The 18066-nt window shown below is 41.6% G+C and overlaps 1 protein-coding gene across 3 annotated transcripts in view; it reads right to left on the bottom strand.

Annotated features, from left to right (window-relative positions):
* LOC102048607 (sodium channel protein type 5 subunit alpha) overlaps positions 1-18066 on the bottom strand; it is a 217677-nt gene that overhangs the window by 32537 nt on the left and 167074 nt on the right. For all 3 annotated transcript variants that reach the window (XM_055709512.1, XM_055709510.1, XM_055709511.1), the window contains 2 exons: positions 10678-10832; positions 6618-6791 (listed from right to left, as the gene is read on the bottom strand). In XM_055709512.1, the coding sequence (XP_055565487.1) occupies positions 6618-6791; positions 10678-10832 (329 nt within the window). The remainder of the gene's footprint in view (positions 1-6617; positions 6792-10677; positions 10833-18066) is intronic.

The following is an 18066-nucleotide window of genomic DNA, read 5'->3' as shown; positions in this document are numbered from 1 at the left end:
AGTCAAACCAGGGAGGAGGCCAGCACAAAGTCTCTACACCACTGGGACACAGCTTTCAAGTTTAATCCCTCTGATCTCTCCGCACAAAAATAAAGAATCGCTAACTCCTCCACAGGCTGTTTCTCTCCATTAATTTATTCCTTCCTTCTCCTCCTGGCACCAGTCTTTTCAGCTGCACCTGCCCATCCTGGATGGAGCCCCAGTCATGGTAGGAAGATGTTTTACAGTCTGCAACAGCTGGGGTTCCAAAGGTGCTGGTCATCCAGGAGAGGAACTTAGGACAAGCCTCTCCTGCCCCTGCAGAGCATGTGGGACTGTCTGGACTGTTAAGAGCAGTCTACATGTCCCTCCCAGCTCTGATCCTCCGTGCAAGGGAGAACATCACTGTATAAGGAATTTGGCTGCTACAGTCACAGTAATGGAAAGGGCCAAGCAAGCTGCATGCAAAAGCTCCATAATTCATTAATTATTTTCTTTTTAAGCATATTCTTCTAAAAAAGGACATAGAGATGTGCTCCTTCTTTAAATAACTTCAAGAATTAAAAAATGGTTGGTAAACCTACTTCAGCACAATCAGAGCTGAGATGGGTTTTTTACACTACTTTCAAAAGTTGAAATTCTTCCACAGTAATTGCAACTCTTCAGTAATTGCAGTAATTCTTTGTATTGCAACCATTTTGCAAGGTGTAGGCAGGCACAGAGCTACTCTTACTGCTGGACTTTCCTCCTCACCCTCGTTTACTGTCCCCGTCCCTCCTGCTGCAGCATGCTTTGTCCTGCTGAGCCTTGCCTGAATCCCAGCTTCTGCTTCCACTTGGCAAAGGCCAGTTGCTCTCCTTTTAGCATCTATGTGGTAACTAACATGAGGTGCAAACCAAGATAAGACAAGACATTTGGATGTTTCTGCATGTGTTACGTTGAGATAAAATGTGGGGTGGCAGAACAGAGATTTACAGCATTGCCTGACCTGCTAACATGCATTAAAACCACTTATCTCATCTTCATGTGGATTTTTCTTTTCATGTATCCTGAATTAGCCAATATGTAGTAAAGCAGCACTTTTTTCTGCTTTCCTTTTTTTTTTTCTTTTTTTTCTTTTTCTTCAAAACCAGGCTCCCTGGCTTCATGGAAAGGGATTCTCTTTCCTGTTAGTTATTTGGGAGGTTTACGCCATCAGCAGAGGCTCAGAAGAATGTGCACTTGAGACATCTTCAGAAATCCCACATAAGCATTTTCTTTGAGGAAATGGAAGAAAACTAGTCAAAAAAGAACTCTGAAGTAATAGTACTCTGTTGTAGCCCATGGATTTTTGATAACTCTCAGAGAGCACTAAAAAGTTCACTCTTAAGATGTTCTCCAAGTGACAAGCTATATTATTTTTGTTTTGCCTCAGCTGTATTTTTGTCATTCTGTTCCTGTGTGCTTTTTCTGAACAGAAACTAGACGAAATTTGCATGCTTTTAGGACATTTTCCCAAGAATACAAATTGGATTTCAGTGCTGTTTGGGAACAGCTCATTACAGCAGATTGTGTAATTACTGGTAAAGCAAACAGAAATCACCTTGCTAATCAACAGGGAATACAGATGGAAAAAACAATTAATGTAATCATAAGCCATTAATATTTACTTCACGCAGCAAGTTTTTAATTGTCACTTAAAGACAATCCAACACAAGGGCATAATTTAATTCAATTCAATTTTTAACTAGGGATAGAACGACTGTTTTAAATTGTTCGTCTCAAACTCAAAGATTATTAGCTGCTGCTTAACTCGTCTGGCAATGAAGTATCCAAAGTAGAAATCTCAGAGCAAGCGCTTTCCAGGAAACTATCTTGGAAAATTTAATATCTGCATTTTTTTAAGCATTTAGTGAAAATGATGGTGTATTTAATGACTGAACATCCATGAGCAGTTCTCAAACAAGCAAACAGGAAATTTGGCAGCAAACAGGAAATTTGGAAAGCTGCTCAGTGGGGAATACAGATCTCTAAGTACAAACTCAGCAGCTCCAGGCGAACACCAAGAAACATGTTGCGTTATAACCATCCACAAAGGGTAAGGGGGGTGGGATGGGGGGCGGGTGAGCCTTACATATTATTTTGCTTCTGTAAAAACCTCTACAAAATCCTGCCTAGTGGACTTGTTGAATAACTCATTTGAGATGTCTGCCCTCCAAATCCATTGCTGATCCTTGCTTGAGCTATTTTGCAGACAGATACACTGCTTAAAGCTGTGGTGAGCCCCTGCCTCCGCAGCGGTACAGGAAAAGGGATGGAAGAAGCAATCCTTCTGCGTGGTGATTCAGCTGGAGAGAAACTGATGGGGCATCAGGGCAAAAATTGCAAACTAGAGATGATTTTCCCCTCCCTGCTTCAGGACACAGCATCAGGACCCACTGCTGGAGACAGCCGAAGGGGAAGGAGGCTGCCAGCATCTCTAAAATAACAATTTCCTAAGAAAACAACTTTCCCTAAGTATCAAATCTTGAAAGATGGGATAATCTTAGAAAGAATTGGTGGAGAAACCCTCATGTCCCCTCATCTCCAAAATCAGTAAATGACAATTGGGGTCTTTAAGCCTGGATGGGGACCAACTTTTGATCAATTAAATTGAACCCAAAAGCTGCAATGGAAATGATGGATTTTTGATAACGGACTTTTGTAGAGAGATGACATCAGTGCCCGTTTAAGAGGATTTTTCTGTGTATGCCACAGGCAATGAAACTTGGTTGTGACTGGTTTTTTTTTCCTAACCATTCTTACTGATGAGTTAGGGACTTCACATCCCTTTCCCAAGCTTCTGCAGGGTACTGGTCTCTCCCCTCTGGCTTCAGCGCACGATCCATGAGCGAAGAAGCTGTTGACTGCAACACCTCCAATCTTTGAATGATGCTAAGCTCCAGACTGATGCCTTTCCCGAACTGACCACTGCAATGGGATAATCCATCCGCTGTCAGCAGAGACTGGGGCAGAGCTCAGTATTAATTGGCTGAAGCTCAAACTAGATAAGCTGAAGATAATATTTATAGGTCAGAGGAAACAATTGAAAGGAACATCAAACACGACACCAGCCTGTACAACTGGTGGAGTTTATCTGCCTCTTGTTTTGAACCCCAACTGGCTCTGCCTGTCGCAGGACATGCCTGGTTGAGAGCAGTTTTCAGAAACATTCGTTCTGAATGCTATGCGCCTCCATCTCCGGCCAAGTTCAGAGCCCTTGTTTAATCTGCTTTGTACGAAGAGCTTTTGATTGCATGAATGCTTGGAAGATATCTATTCTTTGTGGAAATATTTGCCTGTGCATCCTAGCAAAGAGGATTTTGCATAAACACCATTCCTGATGGTGATACTGATGTCTGTCTACACTTAGATATACTACGGTCTCTGCTTTTCCCTCATTTGAAAAGAGTTGTGGACTGTGTGCCCGCTGCTCCAGTTCATAAGCACAGAGAGGCTATATTTGCAGCGTACAAGGAGGTTACTTTTAGCAGTACGCTTATTATTTCCAAGGAGGTAACATGTATAGATGAACATCAATGTTGATTTTGAATCTATCCAAATTTCAGCAGACAGATTCTAAGGCATCTTTCCCAGGTGCCCTGAGTTGAAATGAGCCTGTATTTTGTGGTTTGGTTACTCCTTCCTCCCTTTCTCCCAAAGAAATCTGTTGCAGTGTTGCTGATAGGACTTAATTGTATTGCAGTGTATTTAAAAGCCCTTTCTCATGGTTTTGCTACACTAGCACACTTCTTTGAGATGCAGAGAAGCCCATTATCAGAGATCATCCTTCAGGGATTCTACATCCAGCAAAAATAGCTCTTGGTTTGTAGATTACTGTGTGTTTTGATGTTCAGGCTTTGCAAGACAGAATTTTATTTAGTAATCCATAATTGTCAGATGCATCCTTTGCTGTTCCACTGGCCCAAATCAATGTCAAAGGTCTTTCACAAGGCAGGGTAAATAAATAAATAAAATAATAATAATAAAAAATCTGATTCAGCAGCAATATTCTTATACCACCCCGGGTTCACTTCTCATTTAGAAATAGTGAATACTTGCAAATTTTGAGCTGGTTTTATGAATTATTCACAACAGAAAAAGGAATCTGAGTTGCATTTGTACAATTAGAAAACACAGATGATAGATGGTTTCACATGTCCAATGAAAAATCAACCGTCACAGCTTGAATTTTGAATACTGATACCAAACTGCTAATGAATAATCTGCAGATCAGGAATTTTTAAGTGAATAATTTTCAACAAACAAATTTGAGAAAATCAGACAAGTGGTTCATCTGCTTCTTTTGGAGCAGCTAATTCGCCCATTCACTCCCTTCTGCAGCTCAGTTGCAGTGATTTGGTTCTCAAAGGACCAAAAAGAAAATGTAAATTGAAGTAAAAAGTTTGCTGGAAAAATGATAGCAAGTTCCTCTGCCAATTCAGAGTGGCAGGGTGGGTGAGCAATAGGGTAGGAGACGAGCATCTGTTAAACCCGCTAAAAATATAGTACCAGGTTCTCATAATCCACATTGGGCAATGACTTTGAAGAAAAAAATGGGGCATGGGAGAAAGCTTTAATCATTGAGAACACTAAAGAGCAAGCGATTTCCTAGAGTCAATCAATTACTGAAGCAACTCAAAGGTGGAGCAACTTTGTGGCTAGATCTGGAGCCTACAAGAATGACATTTAAATGTGGGTTAAGAAAATAAAAACCTCTGGGTCAGTGAGAAGGCTCTGGGGTGGGTTTTCTGGGGATAAGAGCGGGCAGTGGTCACCTTTCCCCTATAGCACTGTTTTATACCGTACGTGCTCTGGACGTGGGGCCAAGGAGGTGAAGCCCCTTTCCTCAGCCCACCTGTGGCTGCCTCTACAATCTGTCATTATACTTACAAACCCCACCAAGAAAAGGCAAACCTGTAGCTGAATTTTGGGGTTACATACTAACTTTGCATTCTTGTGTAGCTCCTGTTCCAAGAGGGTATTTCTCATGGAGGAAAGAATTTAGAAAGAAAAAACCAGGTTTTGTTTTACTGTCTTTGGTATTAATTAGATGTCATGCTACAAAGTATGTGTTTCTAGCAAGTGTGGAGATTGTTTCAAACTGTTAATGATGCAGCAGAGCTCCAGATTGTTTCAGTGAATTCATCGTGCAAAGTGTTGCTCCTGTCAGGAAGACTTCTACTTATAGTTGTGACAATATTCAGCCCTCATCCAGCCCTTCTAGTCTTTGGAAGCTCATTAAAACCTAACTTCAACAACAAATTCCTGGAAGCCCATATAATACTTTAGATGAGTCCTATTAGTCCCATTTTCGCAGATGGAGAAACCAGGAAAGAAAAGCTATGTCTTGACCCAAACCACAGAAAGCACAGTTTTCAGGGTTGGGCTGCAACTTAGGAACTGGTGGTTTCCAATTTTGTGGTTAGATAATTAAACCAGGCCTTCCTCTTCTATTGAAGCTAATCTGTGAAAAATGAATGCCTTCCCTTTAAGAGGTTTCCAAGCATGTATGCAAAGAGGAATTTATGACCTACAATATATGTAAAGAACTTCCTTCTCATAAATCAGTTTATTAAAGCTCTGGAGAAGCTTCCAAAGGCTCTGATCCAGCAGCGCACTTAGACATGTCCATAACTTCAAACAAGTAAATCGTCCTGTTGAAGTGCTCTCCTGGACTGGGGCCATAAAAAGTGCAGTTCTCCCCAGAGTCAAGTTTCAGATGTAAAATGGGGAAAAATAATTTAGCAAAAGTTTAATAAGTTACACAGTCTTGGCAAAGCTCTGCCAGTCTTCCACATTTATATCTCAAGCTAATAAGAAACGGCCTCGGGGAGATAATTGCCTCCTTATTGATATGCCATGATGAAATGTTCAACCTCATCTGGAGGATTTGGCATTGCTGGCTTCTCCTGAATTTGACAGATCCCACATCCAGACAATGTGAAACCTTGGAAGGGGCATGCCTGGTACTAGCAACACTCCTGGGGCATGAGCTCCCTTTTGTTTTGACTATTACTTGCTTTTAAGGATTATCCTCCCAGCAGAACCAAGCGTTGGGATATTTCAAGTATTTGGAGTATTTTGTAAGGTTTTGAAATAGTGAAATCACTTTGACAAGAGGACTATTCACACCTTCTTCTGGACTCCTTCACTGGTAAATACTTGGGAGATGGCACTGAACATACTGTTACAGGCCGCTGGCAGCCTCGCTGGGAAACTGCGCCAAGGACAGCTTCTCTAATCTGCTGAAAGACTTGTGTGTCGAGGTCATGTGGAGCATGTTGGAGGTAACTGGACCTGGTGCTAGCTGGGAGTGTGGAATGAGATGTTAAATGCTACAAGGAAGAGCGAGTTCCTAGGGACGAGAAGGGAATGTGACTCAAATTAGCAGGGTGACACCTCTATGCGATGACACAAAGCGGTCTTCTCTGCACGCTGATTCCTGGGGGTGCACAGTTACATATCAAGACCTCCTTCGAGCTTTGCCTAAGGTTGTTACTCAGAATCAGAGTGACAGCTGTCGTTTTGCAAATGCAAAGCTGCCAGACTTAACAGCCCATTCTTATGCACTGTAAAATCCAAGACAAGAAGCATCGTAGTTCCAAAATGATACTTACATCGACAATAAGGAAGTCCAACCAGCACCAGGCATTGGTGAAATACTTCTTGAAGCCATAAGCCACCCATTTCAGGAGCATTTCCAGGACAAAGATGTAAGTGAATATTTTGTCAGCATATTCCAGCATGGTTTTTATGTTTTTTCGATCTTCAAGGTAAATATCTTCGAAAGCCTGGAAGTACAAAAAATTGATTAAAACTTCTCCTAAGCTGTGTTGGAAAGTATCAGTGTTCCACTGCAAGTCTGTAGCATTATTTGATGGGATACCATGTAGGGTCTATGATTCTGATGTATTTTAATATTACCATCAGAAGGAGTGCACAGGCACACAGAGGACTGACCCTAACCTACCAGAGATCTGTTCAGCTTTCCCCTGTAATGGACATATGCTTAGCTATCTCTCTCCAACCTCTTCTGGCTGTGCTGACTAGACATCTTCTGAGTGTAAGAAAAGCTTGAGCACCCTAACTTTGGGAATGTGCATCTGTGAGCAAGGTGCCACCCCAAACTGCCCAAGGGCACCCTACCCCAGCTCCCGTTGGCTGTGCAGCTGCTATCAGGGCATCTCAGATGTCCCAGGGCATGGGAATCCAGTCTTTCAGAGGCAGAATCCGACCCTTACATTTAGTCAAAACTGGCTTATTGCTAATGATGACAAATTGGGTTATTAACCTGCCTGTGTAACAGAGTACCAGTGTTCCCTGGCTTCTGTTCAGCCATCACATTTCAGGTAGCCTCAGCTATCTGCCTCAACAAATGCTCATTATTATTCACTTAACAGAACAATTATGTTTTAAAGGTCAAGGTATCTATCTACCCATCTCATCTATCTCTAACTAATCTTAGGCAGGCCATCATCAAAGGACTTTCAGTATCTGTATCAAATGCAAGCAACTTAATAACCCCTTTAAATTATTTAAGATATAAACCAATATGTCTACTAATATAAAACAAAGTTGTCTTATAATTTACCGTTCACTTTATAATATATGTGAAATAAAATACAGGATCCTAGTGTCAGGGCGGTGCATATACAGCCCATTTTGGGGCTTCTAAGTCGAGCAGTGTTTATGGTCTGCTTCCCCAGCTCCTTACACCAGCTGCTCCCGTGTCCTGTAACCTGGATAACCCAAGCTTTGATATATTACTCTCGTCCCATCGTATGACCCAGAGCACTTGGCAGCAAGAAACAACGCTGTTTGAGAGGGTCTGTGCTAATCATCTTAATTATCTGCATTTACATTTTTCAAGATCTGTAGCTACTTTCTGAGGAGCTTCAAAAAGTTAGCAAACACCCAGTGCCTGGAGATACAAGAAGTGTGTTACTTGTCACTCAAGCGGTCACACTGCTCTTTTGCCTGCCAGGGAACAGTAATTAAAGTGACAAGAAAGGTTTGGCACCCTGTGCCAAAGCTTGTCCATTTGTCCCCACACTTTGGGGTGACGTTTTCGCTGCAACTCAGTCTCCTATCTTGCCTTCAAAAATGATATTTCAAGGGTGTGAAAGAGCTGTTGGAGAAAGCCACAGAGAACAATACACGTAGAGACTGGAGTTTATCACTTCTTGTAGGGGCTCACTCACTTTGTCAGATGACTTGCTGTACTTTGCAATTACTGCAAAAATAACAACAAACTATTTAGAGTGATTTCCTCCTCTCCCTCCTTTGCTCTCCCTGTTTTCTACTAACTTGTCAAAAAGTACATTGTGTTTTGTCTACTACAAGCACTTGTGAGGAAAAAACAGCTTAATAAGGCATGAAAAATACACTACCTGAATGCCTCAGGTGTGCTGTACATTCTGCACAAGCTAGGGATATTAGCCAAACGACACAACTCTGGTGTTTTGCATTTCTTCACATTGACAATAGATGAAATCTTTGTGATACAAAACATCCTTAAGGGTTATTTATTCTGCTTTGCTTCATGTGTTAAAAAAGGAGTTAATCAGGATACCTGCAGTGTTATCCACAAGTACTATTTAAAACACAGGCTTCCATTTGGGGTGCTTATGGTTTAAATGCATAAGAAGGGGGTTTGGATCTTTTGCAGTAAGCTACAGCTACATTCTGATAGTTAAACTACCAAACACAAATATATGTTCTTAAATTCCCTTAAGAATTTAGTATGCCCCAGGGATGTAGCCAGATGAGCTCAGTTTTTGGAAGAGCTCACCCCAGAATAACAGAAGAACAGAGCCGTGCTGCCTCCAATGTCTCCAGTCCAAATACTGAAGCACAGTGCTGATATATGAGAAAATGCAGCATAATTTGCCCTTATACAGAATTGCGCTGGCTAAATTGAAAATCACAGAAAGTAAATGAATGCATGCAATGAAAATTAAATGAGATTTATATCGCAGCGTTCAGTATCCAAGGCACTTTTAATTACATATGTAAGGAAGTGTATTCATCTAAAGTGTATTATAGCAAGCGACATGCCCCCTTTAAAATGTGTTAAAAAGTAACATGCTGATTCTCAAGCTGGTGCAAAACCTGTCAGACTCCATTGATTTCAGCAAAGCTATGACAATTTTCAGAAGCCTACTATTTACCCAAGTTTTTCAGCCTCTTATTTTTCATAATAAAATAAAATCCCCTGGGTGAAATTTCTGCCCATCCCTGATGGACCTAGAGAACAGTCCATTCCTTTGCTTTTTGCATCAACATTTATGCACTTCCACCTTCTTGTCTCCCTGCAGAGACTTTCTTTAAACTACATAAACCCACTACTTCTGTGTTTCCCCCTTTTTTTATTATTTTTTTTAAATTTTTTAGGCCACTGATAATTTGTGTTGCTCTCCTCTGGAGCTTCTTCAATTAGCCCATGTCTTTTCCAAAGTGCAATGCCCAGAGCTGAAGCCAGTGCTCCAGCTGAGGCCTCCTTGATGCCAACTGGAGTGGAAAAACATGCTTATTTATACAGCCCAGTGGGGTGTTGGGCTTTTGTGTGGTGCTGTGATATAGTTTACTCTACCCTGTTTGTTTCCTGTTCTCTTTCCAGCTCTTTTTAGTCAATCTGCTACCTTACCAGTCATCCTGCTAACGCCTTCTGCCCGTGATTGCCCCTGATGAGGTGAAGCAGGCACCTTTCTAATATGATGCTCCTCTTTACTATTTAAGGCAGATTTATCCATATAGCTGAAGTTAATCCTGACCTGCAGAAATGCACAGATAACTTGTCCAAACATGGCACTGCCTGTGAATTTAGTAGGTTCATTTCTTACTCCATCACTAAGGAGATCAGTGACCACCAGACCAAAGCTTGGAGAACTCTTGAGATACACCGTTTGCTCTATGCTTAGGGAAAAATCTGGCAGAAATCCTATCAATTTGAGTGACATTCCTGACATGTAAATGAGCAACAGGAATGTATGTTGCCATCACTGCAAAGAGCCCAGGGCTGATAATACAGAGAGGATAATGCCAGCACATGGTGGGATCTCAGGAGGAGAGGATCCCTTATCAGGGTCCTGCGCAATGGCCACCCAGCCTCCCATACATACACATTCGGATGCAATCTGGAGCCATCTGTGCAGGGAAGGTACAGGGGTTTAAGCTAAGGTGTATTCAAAACATGGAGCCCACTAGCTCCACGGGTAACACTGATTCAGTGTCCCCTGCTTCTTTTATGATCTTGCTTTGGTAATTACAAAATGTGCTAAAAAAAAAAAAAAAAAAAAAAAAAAAGAGAGAGAGAGAAAGAAAAGGAAAAAAAGCCATCCCTGGAGCAAAATACAAGCCTCCAGATGGGAACTACCATGGAGCAGTGATGGGATGCTGAAGTAGTAACTCTGTGATACTTCCTCACACAGACATGCTTAAGGATTTGCTTTTCCAAACATATGCATGCCATAATTTTATGTTATAACAGGAGAAAGATCCCCACCATGGTAAAAGCAGGTGAAATCAGGAAAGCTGAAGACCTGTTTTGGCCCCAGATATGCTTGGCTTTGAGACATGATCAGTAAGGGCTCATAAGATCTTAGAGACAGCTAACTGGAAAACACCTCTGAGACCCATGTCCACCTTCAACCAGCTAGGAAATCCTGTTACATTTACCAGGGCTCCACTGCTCAGCAGGATCATGAATATGATGAAAGTTTCAAACCAGTTGTGTTCGACGATTCTGTAGCAGGTTTTCCGCAGCCTCCACCAAATTTTGCCTGGAAATTTTGTGATGTCCACTGAACAGCATGGGAAGAATCGCACGCAAACTGAAAAGGAGCAAAACAAAAATAAAGCAATTGTTTAAAAAGCCCATTTAATTCTTAGAGGTGCAATAAGGAGCTGACAAACAAGATTTCTTCTAGCAATAAGCTGCTGCGTGGAGTCTTTCCTCCCTTGTTTTTCTCACCAACCTCTTCTGCTCTGCCTTTTGCTTCCCCCTCTCACTTCTCTATTAAAAAAAACATTCAAAATCACTTAAAATGTGCCCCAGTGATTTTTATGATACAGAATATGTTGACCATGAGTCACTAGTGACCTAGGTCAATCACATTGCCTTGGTTGAGCTCAGACAACACCCCTGGTCAGGAGTAACAACTCCAGCAGGGTATTACCAACAGTTTCCACATCTTTTTGAATGGAGGAAGGATATTTTCTTGTTACTATGATACCACTAGAATTACTGATTAAAAGTGTCAATCTGATGAAAGGGAGATGAAGGGAGAAGGTGCTACAGTGCAGATGGGACCAACGTGCTGAAAAGACTCAAGAAAGCAAAAGCAGGAGCAGATTTTGATCTCTTGGACTCTCATGAGTTTAAACAAGGGATTAGAACAACTTTGGAAATGTCAGCAGAAATTTAGACATCCAGGCCACAGGAGGTTCCCTGCTCATGCTTCATAGTGCTTTCTGACCTTAGTGACAAATAGCATGTGATAGTTAAATGCTGTGGTTGCAATGGGCACCACACAAGGATTTCTGATAGGCAAAACCATGGCCATTTTTAGTTTCCTTAGCAACATTCATTTGTTACAGCAAAGGGATATTACCATTGGTAATGGACAGATCCATCTCTCCCATTTTAAAAAACACCATGGGCATCACCTTGTGCTGGATAAGAACTTAAAACTGTGTGAGAGGACACTCTGGTAGCCAGGACTTTCCTTTTCCAGGCTGGCCATTCAGCCTTGTGTCAGGAATTTGCCTGAAATTTCACAACTTTTGCTAATGAGAATGACCCTCAGAAAAACTTTATTTTCAAAAAGCAAACTTTTTACCCTACATTTAATCCATGTGTTGTATAGAAAGAGTCTTAGTTGTGGAGCTTTATCAGTCCCATCATAAGAAAAAAAAAACCACAGGCCAACTGCCTCCATAGCTGAAAGTTGGCCAAGGTCACTAACATGTCTTGAAGCACACAACAACTGCTCAGAAGTGACAAGGGAGGGCATCTCAGTGTGCTGATGTAATGCAATGTTATTGCAAATAGAAATAATATTTAGGCAAGGAAGCTCAGGAAGGAAAGAGGGTGAGTGCCAAGGTTACGCAGACAGCAGGTGCTGCTAATTCAAGGTGGCATAACTGAGGTGCTTGAGCTGCATGTGATGCACAAGGAGATCAAGTGCAACTCCTGGGATGCCAGGATTCCCAAGCAGCTGGAAGTGGGACTGTGCTGGCAGCAGGCTCATCCAGGAGGAAGAGAGATGCTAAGTCCGCTACGGTCCTTCTGGCACTTTCTATAAGTTTGTATTACCTCGGATCCCTGCTATGGAGCAGCAGAATTGTAGGATGTTTCATACATGAACCATGTCCAGAGCTTCCCTCTCCCTCCCATTTCTGAGATTTTGGTTAGGTGTAGGCTCGTGCCCTGTGTGAGGTTTTGGTATGGGACTAACAGGATAGTAAACCATTTCTGCAAAGGTAATGGGACAATGATGCAAGTAAATAACTGTCCTCTAAATGCCTGCATCACACAAATAAGCGCCAGTTCCCAGTTTAACACTGTATTCTGGGATTCAGAGAAATTCTGGGCTCCATTGAAATACACTAAATTAATCAAACTATTTGAGAAGGACATAATGCTAGGAGAAGATAGAAATGTAAGAACCATCTCTGTGCCTCTTTGTAGGTCAGGTACCACTCCAGCAAAGGCAACTATTATCTTTCTAAGCATTTCAATCCTAGCCACCAAAGAATCACGTCAAAGGATAAAAGGATATCACATTAGTCACTACTTTTTTGCTAAAACCAGTACACTGCTTGTAGATGGTAATGCGTGTGATTTGGGTATATTTTAGGAAGTAGATACATGGAACAGACTTCAGGTGTGCAGTACTGCATGGTACCAGGGTCCCTGAGCTAACATACTCATAAGCTCTGCTTAGAGATGCCCATGAAGAATAATCCCACCAGCATGACATGACAGAGGGGACTTTTAGTTGCATCTCAGCAGCGCTGCCAGAAATCTCTTACACTACTTCTTATCCCACAACCTTTAGCATCGTTACCATATTTCAGATGTCTGCTCCACAATCTGTGCTGGTATGCAGGTATGCTGGCAACCTCACTGTCAACTCAGCTTTGGATCAGGAAGACCAAAGACATGGTCTCAGAGCCCTCATTTGTCATGTGAACAGCCTAATGAGTATGTTGCTCATGAGGTAAATGTGGATTTCTCAAGTTAAGCAGAAATCCCCCTTTGTACTGGAAGTAACCTTTGCTTCTAGCAGAATAAACTTTCCATGAGCTTACCTCCTTCCCATAAACAGTTTAAATTTGGGGAAAAATCTGCTTTTTTCTGACTTCAAACATTTGTCTAGAAACTTTCACCTCTTTTCTCCTAAGTTACTTCCTAGATGGGTACTTATCTTTTTAGTCTTTAGACGAGTGCCTGGGCTCAACTGGTAACAGGCATGACATGCTCTGTCACGCTCGTACAGAACAGAAATGCCCTGCTAGTACTGATAGAAAAGGTTGGGATCTTCCAAGAGGTGGTTTTCCCCACTGTAAGACAGTTGGATGAATCATTCCCTGGAATAGTCTGCCTCTGCCTTTCCACTACACAGGAAGCCTACATGATTACCTGAGCCCAGTTTCAGCTAAAATTAAGGGATCACCTTCAAATTAAACACTAATGAGCAGGGCACTATGAATTCCAAAGTCACTTCATTTGTGATGGAAAATACCTACAAAATGGTAAAAACAGGCTATTGCTCATTCAGTCAGCTTCCATCTGATAATCTACAGGTACAGAGAGGTAGTTTTAAAGACAGAAAGCCAGCTAGGACCACTGATCTTTTTTTTTTTTAATGCTCTTTGATGACTTTCATACAATTCTGATCTGAAAAAAAGTCCTAGTTACTGCCAGTAATACCTTGCAAAATCCAAAATAGCTTCTCAGATGAGTCAGCCCAAAATCACACCACTATTAAATCCCATGGTTTTGATAGAGCCCAATTCAGAAATGTTTAGACCAGATTCTGATACAATTACGGATGTGAAGTAGCACTTCCTTGAATAATCATGCTGGCTGCAATTCAGATGAAATGCTATTTTTAACTATTCATACAGCAAACATAAAAAGAGAAAATGGAAAGAAAAATAAGAAAACTGACCACAAACTGGTCTTTTAATGAATTGGTAAAGTTCTATTTCCATTTCAAATATTCTGATTTCCCCCACTGACTGTTGTTTAGTGCCTGTGCTTTCCTGGACTCTCTCGTAATGGTGGTACCCTACTGTTCTGGTGACCTTGACCCAAGCTTAAATGCTGAATTAGAAGCTTCACATAACCCAACAAAAATGTTTACTTGACCTCGGTCAGCATTCTAATAGGGTTTTTCTCCCCCTCATTTCTGTGAAATCAAAATAATAAAAATATTCCAGTGTGTCTAAGGCATGAAGTGGTTGAGTCTCTGAGCAATCATCACTCCAGCTAGCTTCTATAACAAGGCAGGCGGTCAGCAGAGCCCAGCTTCAGGTTTTGCAAGCTACTTTATCCACACGAAGAAGACTATTCATTAACACCTTTTAGCACAGCAAGTGTCAAGGCAGGAATAAATCCTTTGGCATTTCTTATAGCAGCGTTACTCATACAGCCTTGTCTCATAGATTTGTGCTATCCCCCTGAAATCAATGCTAGTAGGGAACGCGTTATGCAGAAGCAGCTGACCACCTTGTAATTTAGTCAGGACTTAGTTTTGCTGCTGTAATTCATGTTGAGCTACATCTTTTTTGAGAGCAAACTGACTCATTTCCACCATGATCTTTTGGGTAGTAGGTTACTGCTCAACAGAAACACAGAACAGCAGAAAAAGCCCCCGCAAAGGGTCAAGTTATTTGCAGGTAAATCAGTGGAGCTGCACAGAGCTGCACCAGTGGTTAACTTGTCCAAGAACAACATCTGGTTTCAATTCACTTTTGAACATTACATACCATTTCTCAGGAATCAGAGACCTATTTCCTAAAAAACGTTTCCAAATGCACCGGTATACCATGATATTATTTACTTGTTGTTTGTTTTTATAACAGGGGAATTGTTCCCTTCAGTCACTGGGGTGTCCTATAGCACAATCACAAACTGCAGATTAAGACGTGTTCTAAACAGCAGTCTCCACTACAGGTGTCACACAGAAAGCTCTTACTTAAGCATCTGCCACAATGATAAATAAGATACTAAAAAAAAAAAAAAAAAAAAGAGGACAAAAAAAAGCAGCAGGAATTTAATTTACAATGCATTTTGTGTAAGTATTTCTTTAGTTCCACATTCACATTTTCTAGCCTGGTGCATTATAACTATGAAGCTTTTAGATGTGATCGCATTACCTTGGTGTATTGGGGAAAAAAAATCTTTGTGAATGTGGGAGCTGTACAGCAAACATTTCCTCCTGCATGCATGACAGCCATGCTTATTGATTTCAGGCTTTCTAGTAAAGACTTTACGAATCCACTGCTTGTTCACACTAATATATGCATTTAAATTTACATTAAATTATTAGATATGTTTTGGATGGATTTGGCTGCTGATCCTCTTCAATAAACCGGGAAGACCAATTGATTTCCTCTGTACTGTGGTCCAGTAAGTCTGGTACCTTGTGTTCAAACCGCAGCAATTTTGTTACTACCTTTACACAGGAATTCCTAATTATGGGGACTTTCATCTTTAGAACAAAACAGTATTTTGCTTAGCTTTGAATACTGGTTACAGCATTGCTTGGTATGACACAAGGAAAATACAGCTTCCTCAGCTAAACTCGAGTAGGTAAGTATTTATAACGTGGTTTATATATATATATGTATGTATGTATGTATGTATGTATCTGCCAAGCTGGGTTTCCAATGGCCAGTCTGCCTGGCTGTGCGTGCTCCAGCAAGAGAGCAAGCCTGGCTGTAGTCCCTTTGGAAGTCCCCAGCTGTGTCCCCATGCTGGAGAGAACCTGATCTCTGTGGACCCTCCTTATTTAACCCCTTTCTCGTCTTCTGGCCCCACTAACCCACCGGCATGCCTGGTGGGGTTTTATCCTGTGCAGCTCTAGGGCTGACACAGAAGAGATCTGCATCACTGTCTCCAGCATCCAGGTACCTAAAAATCACATGGAGATTTGAGTCCTGTATGACAATCGGGTCCTGCCAAGAGAGCATCTGACCAGGCCACAGTCTGCTCGATGTTTTTGCTCTCCCAAGGGGTTTACAAGGGTACGTTTCTTGTTTATCTGCTGCTACTCTCCTCAAAACCTATCCTCTTGGAGGTCACTACAAATAATGGTGTGATGCCTTGAAGCAAAGGCAGTGAGCAGCCTGGTCTACCGCTGATGTCAGCCTTGCTTTGAGAGAGGGGGTGGATGAGTTGAAATCTAGTGGTCCTGTCCAACCTGAATTAATTTAATTCTGTGCACGCAATAGGACTGTAAGAGTCTTATCATGTCTGAAAATTGTATACAACAAAATGCTAGCATGCCCTTCCTGATGGAAAAGTACACTGCATCTCAGGTATTAAGGCTAGAAAAAAGATATACTTTAAAACTTGTTTTTGTTCCAAGATTTTTTCCTAGGATTAAAATGAACCCATTTTGTTGGGCTTGGTTTAGTTTTACTTAGCTTTTAAACATCATCTGGTGGTGGTCCCTGTAGCTTAGTTTAGATTTGTTCAGTTTAATGATCTGCTTTTGCTCCTCTCTGCTCTTTCATCTCTCAAGAGCCGCTAGTTGTGGGTGGGGGAGGGCATGACGCAGATCCCATAATTAATCAGAGAAACCTCTCTTTAGCACATGGCATTTTCCAGCTGCAATAATCGCTTCTGCATGGTCACATGAAAAAGGGGGTTTGGGTGTCCTCAGTGTCACGAGTTGCGATCAACCACGCATTGAGCAAGGTAGCTCATTCTCGCACGATCATCTGACGATACTCCCTTGAAACCTTTGCCAGCGGGCTGTGTCCGGGGAATTACGCTTAAGGACATGGTGAAAACTTTCTCCTATTAGGGTCTGGGAGACAGGAGCGTGCTGGGGCCAGGGGGGCTCTCTTTGGATGACCTTCTGCGAGACACAGAAGATAATGTCCAACCAGACAGTAATTTTTGATGCAGAGAAGGCATTCCAATGGAGGTAACAGGACAGGAGTGTTGCAAGGCATCTGGAGGAAAAATACCCAAATAGCTGGCATTGCCTAGATATTGTTTTCCCATCAACTGGCAACAAGAATGATCTCTCCATTTCTATCAGGTTTTTCCCAGCAATACTTGCTAGCTGCCAGAGCTGTGACCCTACCTTGGCTTCACATTTCCTGACCCAAGAATGTTCCCTATTGACCCTAATCAAAGCTATTTTGAGATGATAACGAATTAACAAGTCTCCCCAAGAAAAATGACCTATGGCTTATCTGGGTCACCCAACTCCGGGAAAACTGTGACCTCAGGAAACTTTCAGCAACTATTTCAAGAACATGCATTATCTTCGTTGCCTTTGTTATCTGCAAAAGGGGGCTGAATCCGGAACATATTTGTTCAGGACATAACCTATGCTGGATGTGTTTAGAAATGTCATAGTTTTTAGATAGAAGTCATAGAATGTCATAGAATTTAGATAGCTGGTGAGCTAACAAGTTAAGAACTTAACCCTCCCCCTCTTGCTGTTCCTCTTCATCTCACCTAATCTCCTTCTTTCACAAATATTAGCTGGTCATTATCCCAGATACACCAAATATTGTTGTAGCTCTTTATTGCAAGCCAGTAAAGGCACCGCTAGATTAGCTTGCCCTTCAGGCCCTTCAATACTTCATTGCAGTACTTTATAGCCTTGTCATATCTTAGCTAATTAGACTGTGGTTTGTTGGCTTGCTACTGAAATGACAACTGCATGAGGTTTAATTGCAATGGTAAGTTTGGTTAAAAATAGCAGAAGGTATTTAATAGAAGAAAAGGATAGGAAAATACTTTATTTCCCTGCATAAATAAAAGCTAATGTTAATGTCATTGCTACAAGAATAATTTGGACTTGCAGTTTATGG

This window comes from Falco cherrug, chromosome 4 (genome assembly GCF_023634085.1).
Source record: "Falco cherrug isolate bFalChe1 chromosome 4, bFalChe1.pri, whole genome shotgun sequence".
NCBI lineage: Eukaryota > Metazoa > Chordata > Aves > Falconiformes > Falconidae > Falco > Falco cherrug.
Note: the sequence above shows the minus strand (reverse complement) of the source record. Positions and strands in the feature narration are given on the sequence as shown.